The 20261-nt window shown below is 36.4% G+C and overlaps 1 protein-coding gene across 17 annotated transcripts in view; it reads right to left on the bottom strand.

Annotated features, from left to right (window-relative positions):
- The window catches only part of ERC2 (ELKS/RAB6-interacting/CAST family member 2), a 431283-nt gene that overhangs the window by 309761 nt on the left and 101261 nt on the right, over window positions 1–20261 (bottom strand). For 16 of the 17 annotated variants that reach the window (XR_007206019.1, XR_007206020.1, XR_007206018.1 and 13 more), the window contains 2 exons: window positions 16654–16809; window positions 11580–11747 (listed from right to left, as the gene is read on the bottom strand). Coding sequence is in view for 1 of the 17 variants with exons in the window: in XM_048315313.1 (XP_048171270.1) it covers window positions 11580–11747; window positions 16654–16809 (324 nt within the window). In the remaining 16 variants the exon portion in view is untranslated. The remainder of the gene's footprint in view (window positions 1–11579; window positions 11748–16653; window positions 16810–20261) is intronic. The other variant, XR_007206031.1, reaches the window with a different exon arrangement.

Genomic DNA, 20261 nt, shown 5'->3' with positions numbered 1-20261 from the left:
ATTTATAAAAATGCATGATAGCAAAACCTATTTGAACAATTCCTGAAAGCATTCTTTGTCCTGGAAGAACACACATCATTTAAGCTTATCCTCTCACTATCTGTCACTCATGTCACAGACTGCTTCAAAATTTATGACAGAAAATGACACAAAGTAGAGTGGAGCCTGCTGCCAGACAGCTGGAACACAGAAACACCCTGAAGAGAACAAGATAACAGAGGCCACTGGCACCTCAGTGCAGAGAGGCTCAGAAGCCAACTCAGCTGCAGGGCTGGGCAGAGCCATGAGTCACCAATCTAGGTCAAGTCTGGCAAAGATTTCCTGCCTGATTTAAAATGAGTTTATTTGGTCCAATGGCACTTTTCCTAGAAATGGAGGGCAGGCTGACCACACATGTGCCTGTCTTTATTTGTGGCCTGACACTTGGCAGGATAAACTTCATTATGTTTTTGGTTATGCTTAAGAAAAGTACTGTCAATTGCTTCCAGTCTGTTGCAAGCATAAACCTACAAGCTGTATTAAATATGTACTATTGTATTTACCACAACGTTATGAAATCATGCATAAAATCCTAAAATGGGAAAAAATAAAGGCAACTTCTCTTCCCCTCTTCTCCTTCCCCCAACTTCTGGCAATATTTCAAAAACAAGGAACCAAACCAATGCTTCTGTTGAAAGGTCAACCAGCACCTGAGTCACAGGAAAGAGAAAAGTGGCCTAAAATAAAAAATAAATATATTGTTTAGTAAGGGAAAACCAATTTTCTCTTAGATATGCAGAAAGATTAAACAGCTCCACAATGAAATATCTTAGTAATTACCTGTGCCTATTAATGAAGAAAATTGAATTTTTTTGGCTGAAAGAGTGAAATGAAATTTATACTTGACTAAAAAATTAAATTAATAATAAAAAATTACTTTATTGTAACTCAAATAATGTGGAACTCACGAGGTATTGAAAAGAATTAAGATTTCCATCTTTTATTCCCATACTTTCTCATCTCAGGAACCTTATTGGTCCTGACATAAAGCAGAGAAATATAGCTATAAATAGTCAAAGATAGAAAAGCATGTGGAAACATGACACAAAAATACATGTTCTGTTTGAAATTCAATGTAGCAGAGAGTCCATTAACAACTGTGCACTATGTTATGTTTTAGGGTTCCAAAACATGTAAAAGACCAGAAAAGTGCAATCTGGAGCTCCAATATAACTGAGCACACTTTCCTCTACAGATTCCTGCCTTGCCCAGTAAGGATTCTGCTTATTTTTACATGATTTTGCTATTTATCTAAATTTAAAGGTGAAAGATGAGCCTCCAGTACAAGTTTTTCCAGCAGTAACCTATCTTCCGTGCAAGCCACCAAAGAATCACTTCTCTTACACTGGATATGGCACAGAGGCATCATGAACACTTCTTGTAGAAAGCAAAGAAAAAAGAATCTCAGCAGTTCCTATTGCTATTAGTATTAATTGTTACTGACAATTTTCTTATTTTATTTTTTCTCCTAAGTTTTAAGGTAACATTAGTGTTCTCCATGCAATGACAACGTTCCTCCAAATTTACTACTGAAAAACACTAAATATTTTGGAATAGAAAGTCACTTTCTCTGATCTTGCTACAAAAATGTTTTAAATTCAACCACAAACAGTACCTATATTCAGAAAACAGGAAAATATTATTTATGCAAAAGATAAGGAATATACATTAGTAGGCAGATATAATAGATAATGATTTTAATTTCTATTAGGGATTATAGGAAGACTCTACAGTATTTATGAATACTATAATCTATTCCAGAATCCAATTTAGTGTTGCTCCAACAACATTCAGAACAACGAGTAAGTGATACAGTATAAAAGTAATTAACTAATGGAAAGTATTTTAAGTATTTTCTTGGAACTTTAACAGTTTAAACAGTATAAAGGGGAAAATAAGCATGCAGTGAATGTGAACCCAAACTGTTTTTATTTACACACTCCTCAGTCTTTCCCACCCTGTACTGATCTTGTACCTGATCTGACAGCACAGGGCAGCTGGAAGAAAGCAGTCTTTATAGATAAGAAACAGCTGTTGTGCTTGTTTGACCTGAGGAAGAATTTGAAAAACAAAAGCAAAAGGACACGAGAAAGAAGAGTCCTCATAAAAGCAGCACTTGCAGAATTTTTCCAGCCTATTTCCTTCCAGCCAGCCCTGGCAGCAGTATCTGACGTGCACCTTGCTTGTATCAAATGTATTTCCACTGAAAGAAGAAAAAGGGTATCGAGCAAACACAATAGTGGTTCACGAGCCCTTTATGGATATCTACAAAATCAACCTTTTTTAAAGGAAAATTATTACTGAATGGGGGGGAAGGGGAGCCAACACTACACATTACAAAATGTCAGAATTAAGACTTGCCTCTACAAATCCAGTCTGACCTCTTATGTTAAAATAGGCAGACAAATGATCACTACAGAAACAGAAACCAAATCATCCTTATCCATTTTATTCCATCTTCTGATCTACTTCTTTATCCAACTTGACACGAGTACCAACATTATCAAAACTCTAAATACTTGACTCTTAACTCACATTTTATCTTGTTAGGTCTTAGTTTTACAATACTTAGACACATTTCTAACACAAATTGTAGCAGAGCTCCACCAGACAATATTTAAGGAGCCCTATACATGAGTACAGATGTTCCTGTCCCAGTGCTCTTACATAACAGCATCTTCTACAACCCCCCCTCCACAATTTCACACTCCTTTTTCACTTATTTCCTGCTGATTTTGTAGAATGCCTCATTTTCTTCTCTAGATTTAGATTATTCTTAATGCTGGACAAAAAGAAGTCCTCCTGCTTCCTTCTTTTGTAACTTATTTCTTCAAATGTATCAGAAATATTTGTTTGCATTTTTAAACCGAAATTTTTTCTACTTTTGCAAACTTTCATTTGTCTAGCATGGTAATGCTTACACAGTTTCTTTTGTAAAACTACAAACATTCCCAATTATTGGGAACATGAACTTCAAAAACAGAGACAGATCTGTGGCAAAGAGTTTACAGGGGAAATTCATCAGGATGCATATGCAGCCTTTAACCAACTACAGCTGGTAGAATGAGCACAGGTAGGAAAAGTATGATCATAAAAGAGCAAGAAAACCCCCATATATGGTGTCTGTAATGACATCAGAAAACTTTGGTATTGTCACCACTTTTTACATCACACAATTCCTTCTCAAAAATACGGAAATTAATATTGAAAATCACATGAGCAAATTAATCTTCTGTGTGAGAAAGAGAGCACATTCAAGGGAGAAGTACAGAGGAAGCAGCTCAATAATACTAAAGGCAATTATACAGATTAAAGTTACTTAATGTCACTTAATTCTACTATTTCTTTTAAAAATATTAGTCCATTACAAATTTTATTGCATAGAAATAATTTAATGATAGCAGGGAGAGAGTATGTGTTCCCACAGGAAAGACAAAACTGAAGAATTTGTTTGGAGAGCTAAGATTTAAGTTATAATGCCATATTTTAAAAAATCACAGGCAAAAATCAAAGAATCAAACAAATGGAGAACTGTGGCACAGTCATCTAACTGAAAGGTTTACTAACACCATTAACCACTTCCATGATTTGAGATCTAAAAAGAACACTTTTCAAAGGAGACAGATTATTTCATATCTTTGTTACGAGCACTTTTTACTTAGTCAAGTCCAGCCAATGTTAATTAGCATTCTGCATTTGAGAGCATTTTGTGTTTAAATTGAATTCAATTCAGAGCCATCTCATTAACTACATATCTTTAAAAATTTTTTTGCTCCAAGGACATTAATATCCTTTATAACTAGGTGCTATCATGCACAGTAGTTGTTTAGCCCAGCTCCTTTTTAAGCATCAGGCCACTGTTTTCATGGCTCTCTGTGCACAACTGCAATTCCTCCCTCTAACAACTTGAAACCAAAATGATTGTTCCCACATGTCTGTGCCAGCCAACAGTCCTCAAGGACTTTTATTTACTCAAGCCTTAAGGCTACAGAGCTTAACTGCCATGACTTCCCATGGCAGAGTTGACAAGTACCAAATATACTTCAGAAAGACTGCTTTTGCCACACTTGTATTATCCTTTGCTTGCCTAAATGAAGCAGTGCATTTGTGTCTGGGTTTCTGTTTCATCCAATTGGTGAAATGAAAAAGCAGCTTTGACTTTAACAGAAAACAAAAATGGAAACCACAAAACTGGAATTCCATTAAGTTTATCATGTCAGCTAGTTGAAAATGTACCAAATAATGACAGAATTAAACTAATCAGGAGAAAATGCAGCTGCCGTTTCTTTTGCAGGAGATGATTTGTAAATACTTTTTACCTATAAAAATGATAAAGCTTTCAAAAATTTTCACAGACTGCATTACTTGATTTTAAATGTGGAAACAACTAGAGAAATGTAAAATTTCATGTAATTATATCATGTTATCACTTAGGACATGAAGTGTATAAATGCTGTTTGCCCAAGCTGATCTTATTTAAACACTTCTTTAAATATTAGCAGGTTACCTCTGAAACCACTAATCTTTCAGAAGCTCAGATCCTTATACTTTCATTGTCCAATGTGATACCAAGAACAAGAAAATTCTTTCCTTTTAAAAGTGAAACAAGGGGAAAAGGAAGAAAACAAACAACCCACATCACACAGATATAAAGGAAAATATTATTCAGAATCCTACCAAGAAAATAATCAAAAAACCATATGAGGTCTACTGTCAGTATAAGCATCTCTAAAGATTTCTGGATGACCACAGCTGCAGAAGCTACTTCATTCCAAACAGACCACACTCCTATTTTAAACCCTGCTTCTCTTGTAAGCATGTTTTCTTTTCCTCAGCAGAGACAGAGGAAGGCTGAGAATGTATCTTTGCACATCCTACAGGCTGACGGTTCAGGTTAAGAGCAATTGTGAGTTAAGGACTCTGTTACCTGTATTAGGAAAAGGACATCACTTTAAAAAGGAAATCACGAATTTAAAAAGTCCAAGTGGTTCTAGCCCTTTCTCCCCAGTTGTCTCTTGAGCAGAAAACCCAAAAAAAAATACAAAACTACTTCAATAACTTCTCCTCACACTTCATCACTATAGCAATATGTGCAAAACATCATTAACTGCTTCAGACTGGGGCGCCACGTCTACTGCTTATTGTGCTAATTACAACATTTTTGTGTTCCCCTTGGGTTTGCATCTACCTGGTGAAATTTCAGTGCTGTTTTGAAGTGTATTTTTCTCTGCTTTTCTTTGTGTATAGTGCCAGTACACCAGGATCATACCTAGGCCCCTTCAGATCAATCATAATATAAGCAGTAGTTACGGTATACAAACAACCATTTCTGAAGCAATCCTATCCAAGTTCCTCTTCAAACATCTCCATTTAGAGCAAAGCATTTAAATTAGTAGCTAATATTGTTCTAATCATTTCCATCCACCAGTGACTTACCTTATCACAGTAAATTTTGCTCGGTTATAAAAGCCCATTAAAGCTGTCTAACTGAATATTGTTTTCAATGGCAACAATGTAATTTTCTATAAACTTAAGAACTAGGGTGGTGGGGACTACACTTCCATTTTCACTTTAATTCAATAAAATAGATGAAAATGAGAAGTGTTTTGATAGCAAGATAAATCCAACATTCATCAAACAATTTGTCCCAAAAAACTTGCATGAAGTCTTTATACACTGAATATACAGCCCATTTTTTCTACTTTCCCATTTTCTTTTTATCCTTGTTTTCCTGCCTCTGAGCACTGCTATCTACTGGCCCTGCAAATGGAACTCTCTCCTCGTTCAGTCACCTTGCTCACCAGAAACTGTGTTTCAATTTTTTTGAAACGAAAATAATGGTGTCCCCAAATGAAAGACAGAATATTCAAAGCACTAAATAAGAATGCAGTCGAGGGGGATGGGGTTGTGTGTGTAATACCTATCAGGTATTTGAGAGAGCTTCATCTGTAATACCATAAAGTCCCTGGAATGGGTCTCAAGAGGTCACAAGTGCACCCTCCTGCTCAAAGCACAGAGATCCCTGAAATCAGACCAGGCCACTTGATGTGCCTCTGAAGAGTCTTGAAATCTTCCAATGGACAGATAGACACCAAAAGAAAAAAAAACAACAAATGAAAACCCTCACACCTTTGCTTCACAGTTTACTTCTGTTTACATACAGCATTTTGCTAACCCAAGTGTTCTTTCAGTTTAACTCTCTGAATTTACTGCTTTGCCTCTACGCTCCTCTCTCCTGTTCTGAACAGTCACAGGTCCTAAAATGTGAACGTTGCACAGAAACTGAAATGTCTGGCACATCCCACCTGCAACAAAGCTGCACTTGAAATGTGGAACCCTTTGTCAAGAAAGCAGTGGACAGCTGCAGAGTGACAGAGAGCAAATGGTGGCCTGGTGTCCAGAAGAGCGCTTTGTGCCGTGGGTGATCTTCCCTTCGCACGCACAGCACATCGACCAGAACAATACACTGGCAGCACAGCAAAGAGACCACACTGAAAGATCTGGCCCAGCCCCATTCGAAGCAAGAAAAATCACAAAACAATAGAAAAACACAATTTCAAAGTAAAACTCAGAAAAATAAAAATGTGAGAGTGAAATAACCATAGTTATACCATTATTGTTGTAAAATTAAAAGCAGATTTACATTTCAAGAAATATCAAATATCAACATTGTAACAGAAAGAAAAATAAAGCTTTTTTAGTCTTGTTCCAAGTATTTTCTGCTGTCTGCTTTTATTTGCTCTTTATGCAAACTAGGAACTGCCAAGAAGTCAATCATTTCACAACCCTTCTCTATAAACAGATTTGTTTAAACAAAAAAACAGATTGCAATAAAGAACTACTAAAATCACCCTTCCTCTTCATTTCTATTAGGTTTTCTATATTAATATGTGTATGCTGAACACATCAGCATTCAGCTACAGTACAGATTTTACCTATTTTTCTAATCCATTTTCTCCATTGACAGGACTATGCTCACAATTTACAAAACTTCTTTGTAGACATTTACTTATTTCACAGTTCATTAACCTTCAAACAGCACACCTGCCAGTTTGCAGGTGTGTTATCTAAAGCAATGACACACTAACTAATAAAGTGCTAAAGTATGTTTGTGTCAGAAATGCTTATGAAATGAATGTTTTTCTCCACTGAGCTACCCAGACGAATTGAATTTATTTTCATCAATTTTATGTAAGTTTTTTTCCTGATGGTAAGTCCAGTAGTAAGCACCAGTCACTGCAAACATGCACAAAAAAGAATCAAACTGTACTGCCTACCAGTTTTTAAAGTATATAAATGGCAGTGTTTAATCTTTTTAAATCATTGAAAAGGATCATTCACTCTAACTTCTTTCCCTCTGCAGTAACAATACAAGGCTTCATTTAAAAATTAACATCTTTTAACAGCTTTTTCACACAGCAAGGAAAACCTCATCAAGTGTCATATTCTCCCTTTTAACAATTCTCTATGGAGCACAGTGACATTTTCAATTTTCTGTAGCTGGACTAGCCTTACATTGGCTCATTTTTGCCTGACCTCAGGGTTTTCACATCATTAATAAAGAGATAATCAAAACAAAGGGTATATACATTAGGGTAGGAAAAGTTTGCATAGTTTGGCACTATTATATATAACCTTAAAAATGGAACAAAATGAAATGCACGTAGCAGAGGTGGTGAACCTTCTAAGGACTGCTTCCAAACATTTTCCCTACTGGCAGTAGACCATTTTCAGACCTCCCAACTCTGGCCACCGTGATAGTTACTGCTGTACAGGATTTATTTCTTTTTGTTTCAGCTGTCAATGAAACTTCAAGTGATACCTTTTTAAGTCAACTAAACATATTTAGATCAAAACAAAACACTGACATCACTGGGACAACAGAAACACCGTGCAAAAGAACATAGCGTTTAGATTCTAGGCTTGTTTACCAATGGTTTTAACTTTTCTCACATTATGTCACAAACTGCCACTGCACCTGAAACCTGATCAAAAGCTCATCAAAAAAATTCAAGTGCCCTCTTATATTTGATGATCTGGTATAACACATGTAAACCAAGTAAATCTATCTGCTCATCATGCTTCAATAGTAGCCAGTATTCTTCAGGATGAAGATCATTATAACTCTGCTTACACTTCATTTCTTACTGTTGAAACCAACTGTGGAAGATAAGAGCTCAAACTTAAACTATACTTCTAAAGCAATAATATTTTCTGAGCTAATTTTGCTAAGACATCATGAAAATTCCGAACATGAAATTACACCCAAAAAAATCCATTCTACCAAATAAGAAACACTGGTAGAATTTGCCAACAAATAAGAGTGAAACCAATGAACTTCCAGGGATACATGAACTACAAAAGAACCGTCATTAATACCAACAAAATACTTCTAAGCCTCATGACCTATGAGACCTGGCTTGTGAGATCTATGTAGGTAGGTGGAAGGCTGGCTATCAAGTGGAATCAGGACACTCCAGCAGAACCAGTATTGTACCCAGGGGTTAATACTGCATCCAGTCCTGTTCAACATCTTCATTAATGATCTGGATGATGGGGTAGTGTGCAGCCTGAGCAAGTGTGCTGGTGGAAAAAACATGGAAAGAGCAGCTGATACACTGGAGAGTGATGCTGCTGTTCACAGGGATTTTGACAAGCTGAAGAACTGTGCTGACAGGAGCCTCATAGAGTTCAGGGAAAGGAAATGCAAAGTCCTGAACCAGGAGGGAAACAATGCCAAGCACCTGCACGTACTGCAGTTCACCCAGCTGGAAAGCAGCTCTGCAGAAAGGACCTTGTGGTCCTGGTGGTCACAATGGTGAACACCAGCAATGTGCCCCTGCAGGGAGACACTAACAGCATCCTGGGCTCTGCCAGAAGGTTTAGGGAGGTGATCCTCTATCCATCACTGCTCAGAGGTCATACCTGGGATATAATGTCCAGTTCTGGGCATACTGGAGACAGCCCAGCGAAAGGCCATAAGGAAACTAAAGGATTAATTAAGGGCTTCATTAAAGCATTGGAGCATCTCTCATATGACTAAAGCCTGAGAGAGCTGAAGTGCTCAGCCTAGAAAAAGTGAATGGGGCATACATCACTGTGTATAAACATCTGAAGGAAGGCTTTAAAGATGGAGCCAGACTTTTCAATGATGCCCAGTGACAGGACAAGATGCAATGGGAACAAACTGAAACACGGGAGGTTCCCTCTGAACATTGGAAAGACTCACACTGGCCTGTGTGGCCCGAAGAGGTTGTAGAGTCTCATGCCTTGAGATATTCAAAAGACATCTGGATATGGTCCTAGACAGCCAGCTCTAGGTGCCCTGCTGGAGCAGGGGGTTGGACCAGATGAGCTCCAGAGCTCACTTCCAACCTCAATCATTACATGGTTCCATGAATCACATCCCGTTGCATCATATGCAGCTGCTTCAGAAAAACCTGAAGATAACCTGCAGAGTACCATTAAGTTAAATAATAATAAAAGGCTTCTTATGAAATAACTGAGAGCCCATGGAGGGTTTCTTTTATTACAGGATTTACTATGCTAATTTAATTACAACAAGGTGATTACAAAGTAATCCTGTTTAGGTAGGAAGTTGACACTGCAACTATGAATACCTTACTCAGCACAGGATTAGAACTGCCCTTTTATGGTTACTTTCACCTCCAGAAAGAAGCACTTCAAGGCAAGTTATGAACATGTTTTAGGAAAGTACAAAATTCTACAAAAACTATTCTACAAATAGACAATGTGGACAGGCAGGAAAGAAAGGAGTGTGGCTCAATGCAGGCCAAAATGTTATTAGCTTTCCTCATCTGGGAATGACCAACAACAATAGCTTGTACGGCACAAAATTCCTTCTGTAATGACTTCCACCTGCTGGAGGGCTGCCATTCGCCCTGCATCTCCCTGCAGCTGCTTTCCCATCTGCTGCTGGAAGCCATTGCCCTCCCTTTGGATAAGACCTGAGGCCTAGAGATAGACGATTCAGTTGCTCTAAGCAAACAAAATCTTTTCCCAATTCTCAGAGAACCAGACCTGCTGTGTCTAGAAGCACTGCTGGATTGCTACCACAGCACAGTCTAAGCCTGATCATGTAAAAGGTTCAAGCTCAATGCGCTTGTGCAGAAACTGGGAAGAAGAGGAATTAAATGCCTGTCAGAAGCCAACTGGTTCTCCACCAGGACTGCAGAACCCCAGCAGCCCTTCATCAAGAGCACTGTAATTCAGTTCTTTGTACCACTGCCCATCTGCCAGCCATAAGATTGCAACGCGCTGAGTACAAACCAGTCTGATAACGAAGTAGGAAGTCAAATCAGTGGAGAGCAAATGGAATTCATCACCATCCTCAGCAGCATGACAGGTCATACAAGCCTTGCAAAACAGATTTGCACAGCCCAGGATTTAAAATAAGCAATCTTTCCTGCTCAAATGCTAAATTGAGATCACCGAAATTGCTGGAGTTTCTATCCTTGTTCTGTTATGATTATTTTGTATTATACACATATTGGCCCATTAAACACAAGCTGGAAATGCCAAATTTCATCTCTATCTTCTTCACATGCAGAGCACGAGACATAGAACAAAAAGGGATAATCAGAATCTTAGAAATATTTACTTCCTGCTTCCACAAGAATTATGAGTTTAAGACTTTTTTCCTAGAGCTTTGCTAGCCAGATAATCTGAAACATTCTATAAGATTCCTGTATACCTAAATAATATTCTTCTCTGAATAGAAACGATTTGCACTATATAACTAAATTCCACAGGTATTTGTTTCCTGAAAGAGGCACACACATTAGAAATAAAATCAAGAATTTCTAATAGCAATCAATGTAATCAGTATTGTGTGCTCCAAACCAACGAAGTTTTTTAAAACACCAGGAAAATAGTTAATGGACAACACCTTAAACACTGGATTTACAAATTCGCTTAAATATGACAACCATCTCAACTGGGTATTCCATTACTCATATTTTTATGGTCTGATTTTGTAGGTACATACATAATTAATACACAGGTCTGTTTTAAAGACTGAAATTATTCATATTTTTAAATAAATGTTGATTGCACTTGAAAAAATAACCAGTGATTAATAACATGCACCTTTCAACAGATCCCTTCAAAATACCTCAGTAGCTTCACCCTTCAGAACAGAAATACACAGAAGAAAAGAAGGATCAACCAGAGCAACCGAAAGGAAAACTCAGTCAGCTAACAAATGAGGAACAGGTCATGATATCACAACAATCAAGTCATTAAGGTCCACCTCCCCCCATTGAAGCCAATGAGAATTAGACACAAACATTTTCTTAAAAGGCAATCATAAGTGCTTCTAAAAAAATTCTAGAATGACAGCTGGTGTACTACCAAAATTATACATACACCAAATACACTGGCATTCAGAGTGTTTTAAATTATTCATTATTCTTTAACAACTTTCCTGCTACACAGACTTGAATCAAACACATCACCACCTTGATACTGGCTATGAAGTCAGTATTTCTATTGCATTTCATGATCACGAGATACAATACCTCTGTCTGAAGTATGGCAGCTCTCTGTTCTTTGGCAGTAAGGGACTCTTTAAGCACTTCAATGTGTTGCTTGCAATCTGAATTCTGATTGCTAAGGGTTTCAAGCTTAGTTTGTAAGGCAAGAAGTTCTGATTCTTTCTTTGAGAGTTCTTGTTTCAGTTGATCAATCTGCAGTGGGGGGGAAAAAAAGTTAGGCCATTCATTTTGTCTCCAATTCATAGCTCCACTGGAAATCTGAAAGGTGTGAATGACCATGATATGACAAAGCAGATACCTGTGAATTCTGGAAGAGAATTAAGATTCAGACTTTTTACACTCAAATCTTCAATGGTGTTTCTTGCAATTTAATGTACCCTGTCTTAAGAACAATTGCCCTGTTGTTGCAGAAGTTAAAAGGAAACTCCTAAAGATTATACGTGATGATTTGGCCTATAAATTCACCACGGACCTCACTTAAGTTCAAAGGCATGTATCCCATGTGAGGCAAGTCTGGCAGGACAGCAAAAATGCACAGGAAAAAAAAAAACTGTTCACAAAAGTATAAATTCAATCCTTCCAACAGCATGATTCCCATGACTTATCATTGGCCAGAGTGAATCAGGAATTTTTTAAGAGTCTGATAAAGAAAAAACAGACATCTTAGAAAGGAGAGGAAAACAGAAAAGTGGGATTTTAACCTTACTCTTCTTGCAAATTTGTTGCTGCCCACCATCCCCACCTCTTATTTTTCTCCCTGGCAGTTCACATGGAATTCTCAGGTAGTAGAAAAGCCAAGCCAAGAAGACTAATTTAAGAGAAGTCTGGGGAAAACATAAAAAATTCCACACAATGAAAGGGCTGAGAGATAATAAAAGCTTATCCCAGAGGAAACAGCAGAAACACAATACTAAGACAGAGCTTCTGAATTTAAATGAATTTAAGGTTCATCAGTAAATGTCATGATATTGGGATTATTCTCCTCTTTCCACAACGATAAATGGGAAGAATAGCCACAGAAGACAAAATTGTGATGGATTTAGAATATACGAATCAGAGCAAAGCACTGGACTATATACAGAACAATGTGTGTAGGTGAAAGGATGGTGGATTAGGTGGCATATAACTACTCTTAAATTCTTGTGATATAACACTGGTCACTAGATGAATCCAGATACATCACCTCATGAGGATTTTGTGAAATAAAATGCCTCACTGCATCTGCATAACTCAGAGAAATCACTTCCTTTATATGAAGAGCTCTTTCCCATGTTCCAACAGACATTTGGGATGCAAGAAATCTAGAGATGGTAGATGGAAGATGATTCAAAAATCCCCAGGAAAAAAAGAATATCCACAGGCTGATTCTACTCAACCACATTCCAGAACTATCCACACACTAAAACACTTCACAAATTCAATATTGTATGGTACTGGGAATATTTATTGCTGATCAAAATGCTTCTATTTTGTTTTACATTGCAAGTGCATATTTAAAAATTAAATTTAAAAACAATGTTTCTTCCAACTACAGTCTGTATGCATGTCTTAATATATTTATTCCTTATTTCTTTTTATAAATCCCAGTATGTTTGTCTAGCTGGTTAAGGTGCTTGGAGAGTCACCCGTGAGCTACTGTATAAAATCAAGAATCTACCCTGGCACTAAAAGAAATCACCTTTAAAATCTGAAAATAACAAAATAAGAAAAGAAGCATACAAAAACCAGACATGAAGAAAGAATGCAATTAAAAGCAGCTAGAGAAAGCTCTCTCTGGAAAGCAAACCACCTTCTTCCATCCCTTGCCAGAACATGTAAGTAAGCATGGCAAGCAAGAGAAGATGGATAGAAAATGAACAATGGGAAAATCTATGAGATACAAGACAAAGCGTAGATCTGCAGCCAATCTGAATTACATCACAGACTTTATATGAGACGCATGTGAACATCACAGATGCTTAATCTCTTCTAGAAACTCTTCCCCCTTCTCTCCATGACACAACCCACACCCTGAAAAATAACAAAAAAAAATTTAAAAGGCTTTGTTTTCATTGCAGGTGTGGTTTAGAAACAGAATCTGTTTAGTGTAAAGTTCTGGCTACAAGATCTACAAATTGTCAGGAGTTTAAAAATGTGTTACAGCTCTCCAATAAAAAAAAAAATTAAGAGTTAAAACACAAACCAAACACACACAACACAAAGATTGTTGAATAAATATGCTGATGTCTTTTTAAAATAAAGTATTATGGTGAAAAAGTACTAAAATTTCAATTTTAAAAGAATTGTCACAAAAATAAAAAGATATAACAAGAAACTATAAAACTTATATTAAGACATTTTAGACATGGGTATATTCACTTTTTTGAAGTTCTGCAGTATCTCAGCATGTAAAAAAAATAATTAAACAGGACATGAAATAGATTGCTGTCTCTAGCAGATATGCAAAGATTTTTGCTTTGTTGGAAGACCAACTGTCATGATTCAATGAAACCTCATGATCTTATATAATACAACAAAAACATTTTTATACTTTATAAAGACTACAATGAGGATAACCTACAAGTCTGGGTAGAAGTGCTGTAGCATCAAAAAACTCCAAGTTTGTCCTCTGAGCCTGACCTTCCCACTATCTCATATATTTCATATGTGCAATTTGTCTGTCACCGCTTTTTCAACATTGCCCAATATGATCTTGCTTCACCTCGTTTCCTGAAACCCTAATTCCTTTTTCTTCCTTCTCAATTTACGATTCTGTCACCTCCCATAATTTCAGTTCCTTAGAACCCATTAATTTTCCATTTCCAGAAAAACATTACTGGCGTTCTGTTGTGATTTTTACACACCAAACGCTTATGTGACATTACACAGAGTAACCAGAAAACAAAGCAGAAAAAAAAATCAGAGCTTTCCCTCTGAATATTGCATATTAAAATTAATGGGCTAAATCTTTAAGTAAATAATTCCATTAAATGAAACTATGCTGATTTACACATCGTAGGATTTGGTCTGATGAACAAATGACAACTGCTTTTTAAAGTGAAGGATTTCAGCAAAGGAAAAGGAGTAGCAGTGCAAATGATGCCTGCATACAGTAGACCCTACAAGTCTCTCAGCAGATTCACAGGTTATGTTGGTTAAGGTCTGGTTTTAAACTGGTTATCAAATTTACAGGCCTATCCACACCAAAAGAAGATGCTGTAGCTCCTTTCCTGTTGTGGTTTGTTTGGGTTTTTTTTTTTTTCCCTACAGGATCTCCTAGAACTTCCATGCTTCCTTCATTCAGTATGGAAAGTTCTTACAGGCAGACATTAATTACAGGGCACCTTGTTACTGCTTTATCAATTCTTGAAACTCATCTTACTGGTAATTTGCTGAAATTGTACTAACCTGCCACTGTATTTTCATACCCATTTCAGTGGGTAGAGAGAGTTCTAATAGAGAGTTCTAATATTCAAAGAACTACTTAAATTCAGAGTGCAAACTCGCACCTGAAAAAAATATACCAGTGTGCATTTAAATATGTGGCTGATAGCCGAAGGATGAACCCTAATAAGGGAAGGAAGTCTTCCAAAGCAGAAGTTTTTATTAACAGTACGTATCATCCTATATGTTTTCTTCATAGTCTCAATTATGATATTTGAAGGTGCAGAGCTCTTAGTCATATAAACTTTAAGACCTGTTTTGACAATTTCTGTATTATGTTAGTGATGACATGTTTTCTCCCTTCAAAACCTGAGCAAGGAAAGACCTTATCAAGTGGGCAAGACAATGAAATCTGAGCAAGTTCTCCTTCTCATTTTTACAACTTTTATTTAACTGCAAGTCACAATTAAAGCCTAAATATTTGGAAGGAGTGAATATTACTAAGAAGTAGTTAAGAAAAGACATTGTCTGCCACTCATGTACAATAAATGATGTTCAGTATTTGCCTTCATTTAACACCTTCCCATTTATTTACAACAAGAGCAGATTGAAAACAAGTTATACTTCAAGAATAAATGAGAAGTATTAAGAGCTTCAAGCACCTCAGAAGAGTTTTGTACTGTTCTTTGCCATCAACCCTGTTTATCAGAATTTATCAACAATCCCAGGTTCAACAGATCACATATAGCAAGATCTGTTTGCTGACAGCTCCATAAATACTTTTCCACCTTGAAAGGTTCTCAGATGAGTGATAAAAATAATATCTTCTGCTGCAAATCTTAATTTTAAGTGGAGGAAAAGGACTAGTGAAAGAAAACAGACAAAGCTTCATCAGAATGTGGCATTTATCAAAGATCAGAAGGTTGTGACAAAACAAGGCATATTTAATACTCTTCTCATTCATCAGCTTTCCATGCTACAGAAATATACTGAAGCTTTTCCTCTCAAAAAATCAGGAGATTGTTAAAGTTCTAGGCTTTGTACTTTATTTTCATATCAACAGGTTTGCTCACATGTATTGGGAGTTTTGCTGTAAATCACTAAAACTGAATTGCTTTGAAATTAATGATGTTTAAGTAGGCAAAATAATTTTCCTGATGTAAAATGCTACTTAGGAGCTTTATTTTTTTTTTTAGTAGCTTAAAAGCTTCTTTTTTCCAACAGAATAAATACGTTCTTTGATTATTATTTTTTTCTTTATAGATCTGGATTAATTCCACATGGGCACAAACACTTTAATTTCTTCTGTAGCAAAAACCCCCAAACAATGAACAAGCAAAAATGTTTTTTGAGTTTGATACAAGGAAATATGTCACATCACTACATGTTTACTCCCTACCTGTGGTCAACTGCTGGTAGTCTATGTAAAGTAATACGAAATTAAAGGAACTCTGCAGGAACAAAATCATTAAATTGCTAGTCTTGAAAAGATGAGAAAAGTACAATTTAGTAGCCTCTATGAAACAAAAGTCTTTACTACAAAACAACACCAAAAGCTAAAATCAAAATAATTTTCATTTATCCAAAATGCTCCACTCCTTCATGTCTACTGATTATTATACAGTAGAGATTTACCAAAAGGAGACATGCAGCTGCTTGCATTGGAAACAGTCAAGTTAAAACTTTTCTTTCCATTATTTAAACAGTCTTAATCTCTTTTATAAATAGATCTTACCTTATTTTTCATGAACTTTGAGTGACTCTTGTAAACTTCTATTTGTTTGATTTCTTCTTCTCGGTCCTCTGTATTCAGAACTCCATTTGTCTTTAACATCTGTATTTCATCTTCAAGATCTCTTATATTGCGCTCAAGTGAAGCTATTTTTGTATCCTAAGTTACAAAAAAGAGAGTATTGAAAATTACATGAGACATATATTAAAGAGCAAGAGAAGCATATCTGTACTTGAGTGAATATCAAATAATGAGACAGCAAAAATAGATGGTACAAATAGAGAATGCACATAAACCAGGAATAATTCTATTTGGTTTGGGTTAAAGAAATGCAGAATTCAGACCAGACCTCTTTCACCATAGTTGCACAGTCTGTAGAGAATACAAAATTCCATTTAATTCCTACACAGGGATGAAGGGAGAATGACAGATGCCCTATTTTTCCACATATGTATGGTAACAAACCATGTTATCATTAGCAACCATCTAGGCCTGGCTATTCTTCCAAGCTCTTAGACACAAAGTTTAGCCTAGAGAGGCCAGTCCATGTCTCTGCAGGACAAGAGGCCACTTCATTGTGACCTCAGGGTCCCTCTTTCTCTGGAGTTCTGCCTGCTCTCAAGAGGGAGAAAGGCTGTGTCCTCATGTATTTTTCCTTGACTAATCTAGCCACATCACTAAGAGTGGATTTAGCACTTTTTATTGTGAGTCCCAAGATAAACAAAACCACAACCACTAAAAATTTCTACATCCCAGCCAATGGCTGCCACGTGTGCCAGCGCCACACTGGAAAACAGTGAAGTTTTTTGCTGTTTCCAGTCATCTGGAAATTGGCTAAGTCCCTTCTGTGAGAGTCAGAAAGATTAGAAAATCGATTACACAAACTTGTCACAATTTTCTGTGTGAAAGAACATTGCAAAATTACTCATTAGGAAATCTAGTCAACAACACAGAGGGATCAACCACCCGTAAAATATTAAGAGACTGGATGAAGTTCTTGTTCCATTGAGATCAATATGAAATAAAAATTTAAAAACAAAACACACTACACAAAACAAACCAACCTGATTCACTAAGACCAGGTTAAGTTAGAACGCTAATTTGGGAAAAACATACAAATGAAATTGATCCTTTAACCAGGACAAGGTAAGGTTGAATCACTGCAACTTTGTTGCTTTCTTTAGGCTGCCTAAAAACAAGCAAAAACCCCAATTCCTGTAATAACTCCTTTCATAACAAAGCTAGGCAAATTTAGCAATTTAAGACACAGAAGAGTCTGGATGAAGTTCCAAAAAGCATCTGAATTTTTGGTACTGAAGGGAAAAAGAATCTCAGATTATTTTTGAGGACCACTGTTATAAATCCATATAGAATGAAAGCTAAGGACTAAGCAATGCTACTTAGATGGCCCACTGTCATTCCTCTAACATTTTTGCTTTTATCTTTATAGTCAACAATAAGTCTCAAACAGAGAAGTTTTCTTTTATTATTTTCTTATTCCATCAAAAATTAACTTTACAATTAATTTTAATTCTAAAACACAGAAGTAAAATATTGAGATGGAATGAAAAAAGGAAAGAATTCTTATTAAATCTTCTCACATTTGGAGAAGCTGCACAAAAGGAAAAATACTGCAAGATACAAAAGTATTTAAAAGCTCTGAAGACAAACACAACACAAAAATAATTGTAGCTCTCACAGATACAATCAATCCAGCTTGCTCCGTTAGACTTCATTTCAGAAATATTTTTCTCCTATTTTTGAAGATAAAAGCAAAACCTAAGCTTCACTACACTTTGGAATGATTTTGCAATGAAATATATTAATACTTACATGACCTGTTATGACATGACATCTGGGAATAGTCTTCATCAAATCTCCCCAGCTAAGTCTGTAAGAGTCTGCCTTTTTGTACTGCCTTCGTATTTTATGTGTTTGCAAATATAATATGGCAGAAACAATTTATAGCACAGCCTGCTACACTCTTTAGAAGGTTTATACATCACAGAACAACATTTAAGCTTTATGAGAAGTATCTAACATAACTTGTGGAAGCACTTTCTGTACTTCTACTTCATCACAAGATTGAAATCTGAGGAAAAGTTTATTTTTAATCAATCTCTGCATGCTGTGATTAGAAATGTGTGAAGGCTATTTTCCTATGTCTTGAAAAATTGTCACTAAGTTTTATATTACCTTTTTATTGCAACAGAAGCCAGCAATTTCACAAATTTTGTGAAATTCAAAGGTACTGTTCCCTGTTGCACGCTGGCTTGCCCAGGAAACCTCACAGGTTTCCTGCCTGGACAACTGCTAGAAAGTGAGGAACCTTGTAGCTCAGAGATAATCAGAGAGCCCAGAGCTCCCAGTGGGTACTGCCACAAGGGAGCTGGGCTGACTTACAGGATGGAGAGAAAGTTTGGTAGCTTTGCATTTGCCAGAAGTTTTGACAGAATAGGCACATTCCCGTAAAATCTTCTGATTCAGCTGAATCAGCGTTTTCCCAAAGAAAATTTCAATTGGAAAACTTTCAACCAGTCTTGTTGGGGCACAGGGTCTGGCAAGCTTTCAGAAACTGAAATGGGAACAGATGCAATATTTCCTTCTAACCTCTAAGATTTATCACCATTAGCAACATTCTAAAAAACTACATGGGTCTGTGTTGAATCACAATGAAGATTCCTTTGCAATAATATTAAGGAAGCAGATTACTATTAAATGGTACTAATAAACATCTTCTGAGTTCTACAACAATGCAGCATTTGTTCAGATTTTTCAGTCAGGCCCTCTAAATCTGTTAAAAAACATAAGATTACATAGCAGGATTTGTGATAGAGATCAGGGCACCCACCTTAATCTAACCCCTCCTTCCAGCAGTAACCAATACTTCTTCCTTATCTCCTTTATTAGAACAGTGTTGCAGATATTCTAGGAGAGGTTAGGGCTATTTAGGTTTCTGCTGGCTGGACCTAGCAGAAACCCACCTCTTTTGCAATGTGAAAGAAATTAGTATGTGTCCTGATGCTGAAAACAACAGTGCTTCACAATAGAAAAACACTAACTCTACAAATGAGTTTCCACAATGATGTTTCATAAATCATATCAGTCCTTACAAGAATCCTACAGTACATTTCCTGAAAACTGAGGGGCAGGAAAAGGGCAAAACATTTGTAAATAATCACAGAATATTCTGAGCTGGAAGAGACCCACACAGATCACCAAGTTCAACTCTGTATAATACAGCATTCCAGGCTGTCTTACTCTGAAAGGAGAAGTAAGAAAATGCTACTGCTCATCATGTGAGATACCTGATAAATTTAAATTATGTCTGTGAAAAATTTTGCTTGTAGGGCATTCAACAAGCAATCAGAAGGTAATATTTGAAACTTCACATTTAATAAAGCTTGAATTTAAACACACTTATGTGCATAGGCTGTCAACAGACCATACACAACTACTCTTACTATATGAATTTTTACCTTGTCAATTTAATTTAATGAAAATATTCAGGTTCATCTTTGAAGATAAGGGAAGTGAAAGTTCATGCAATCTTAACAATAGAGTATGTTGCACTGCAAACACACATACACACTTCTCTAGAGCCAAACCCA

Source organism: Corvus hawaiiensis, chromosome 11 (genome assembly GCF_020740725.1).
Source record: "Corvus hawaiiensis isolate bCorHaw1 chromosome 11, bCorHaw1.pri.cur, whole genome shotgun sequence".
Lineage (NCBI taxonomy): Eukaryota > Metazoa > Chordata > Aves > Passeriformes > Corvidae > Corvus > Corvus hawaiiensis.
Note: the sequence above shows the minus strand (reverse complement) of the source record. Positions and strands in the feature narration are given on the sequence as shown.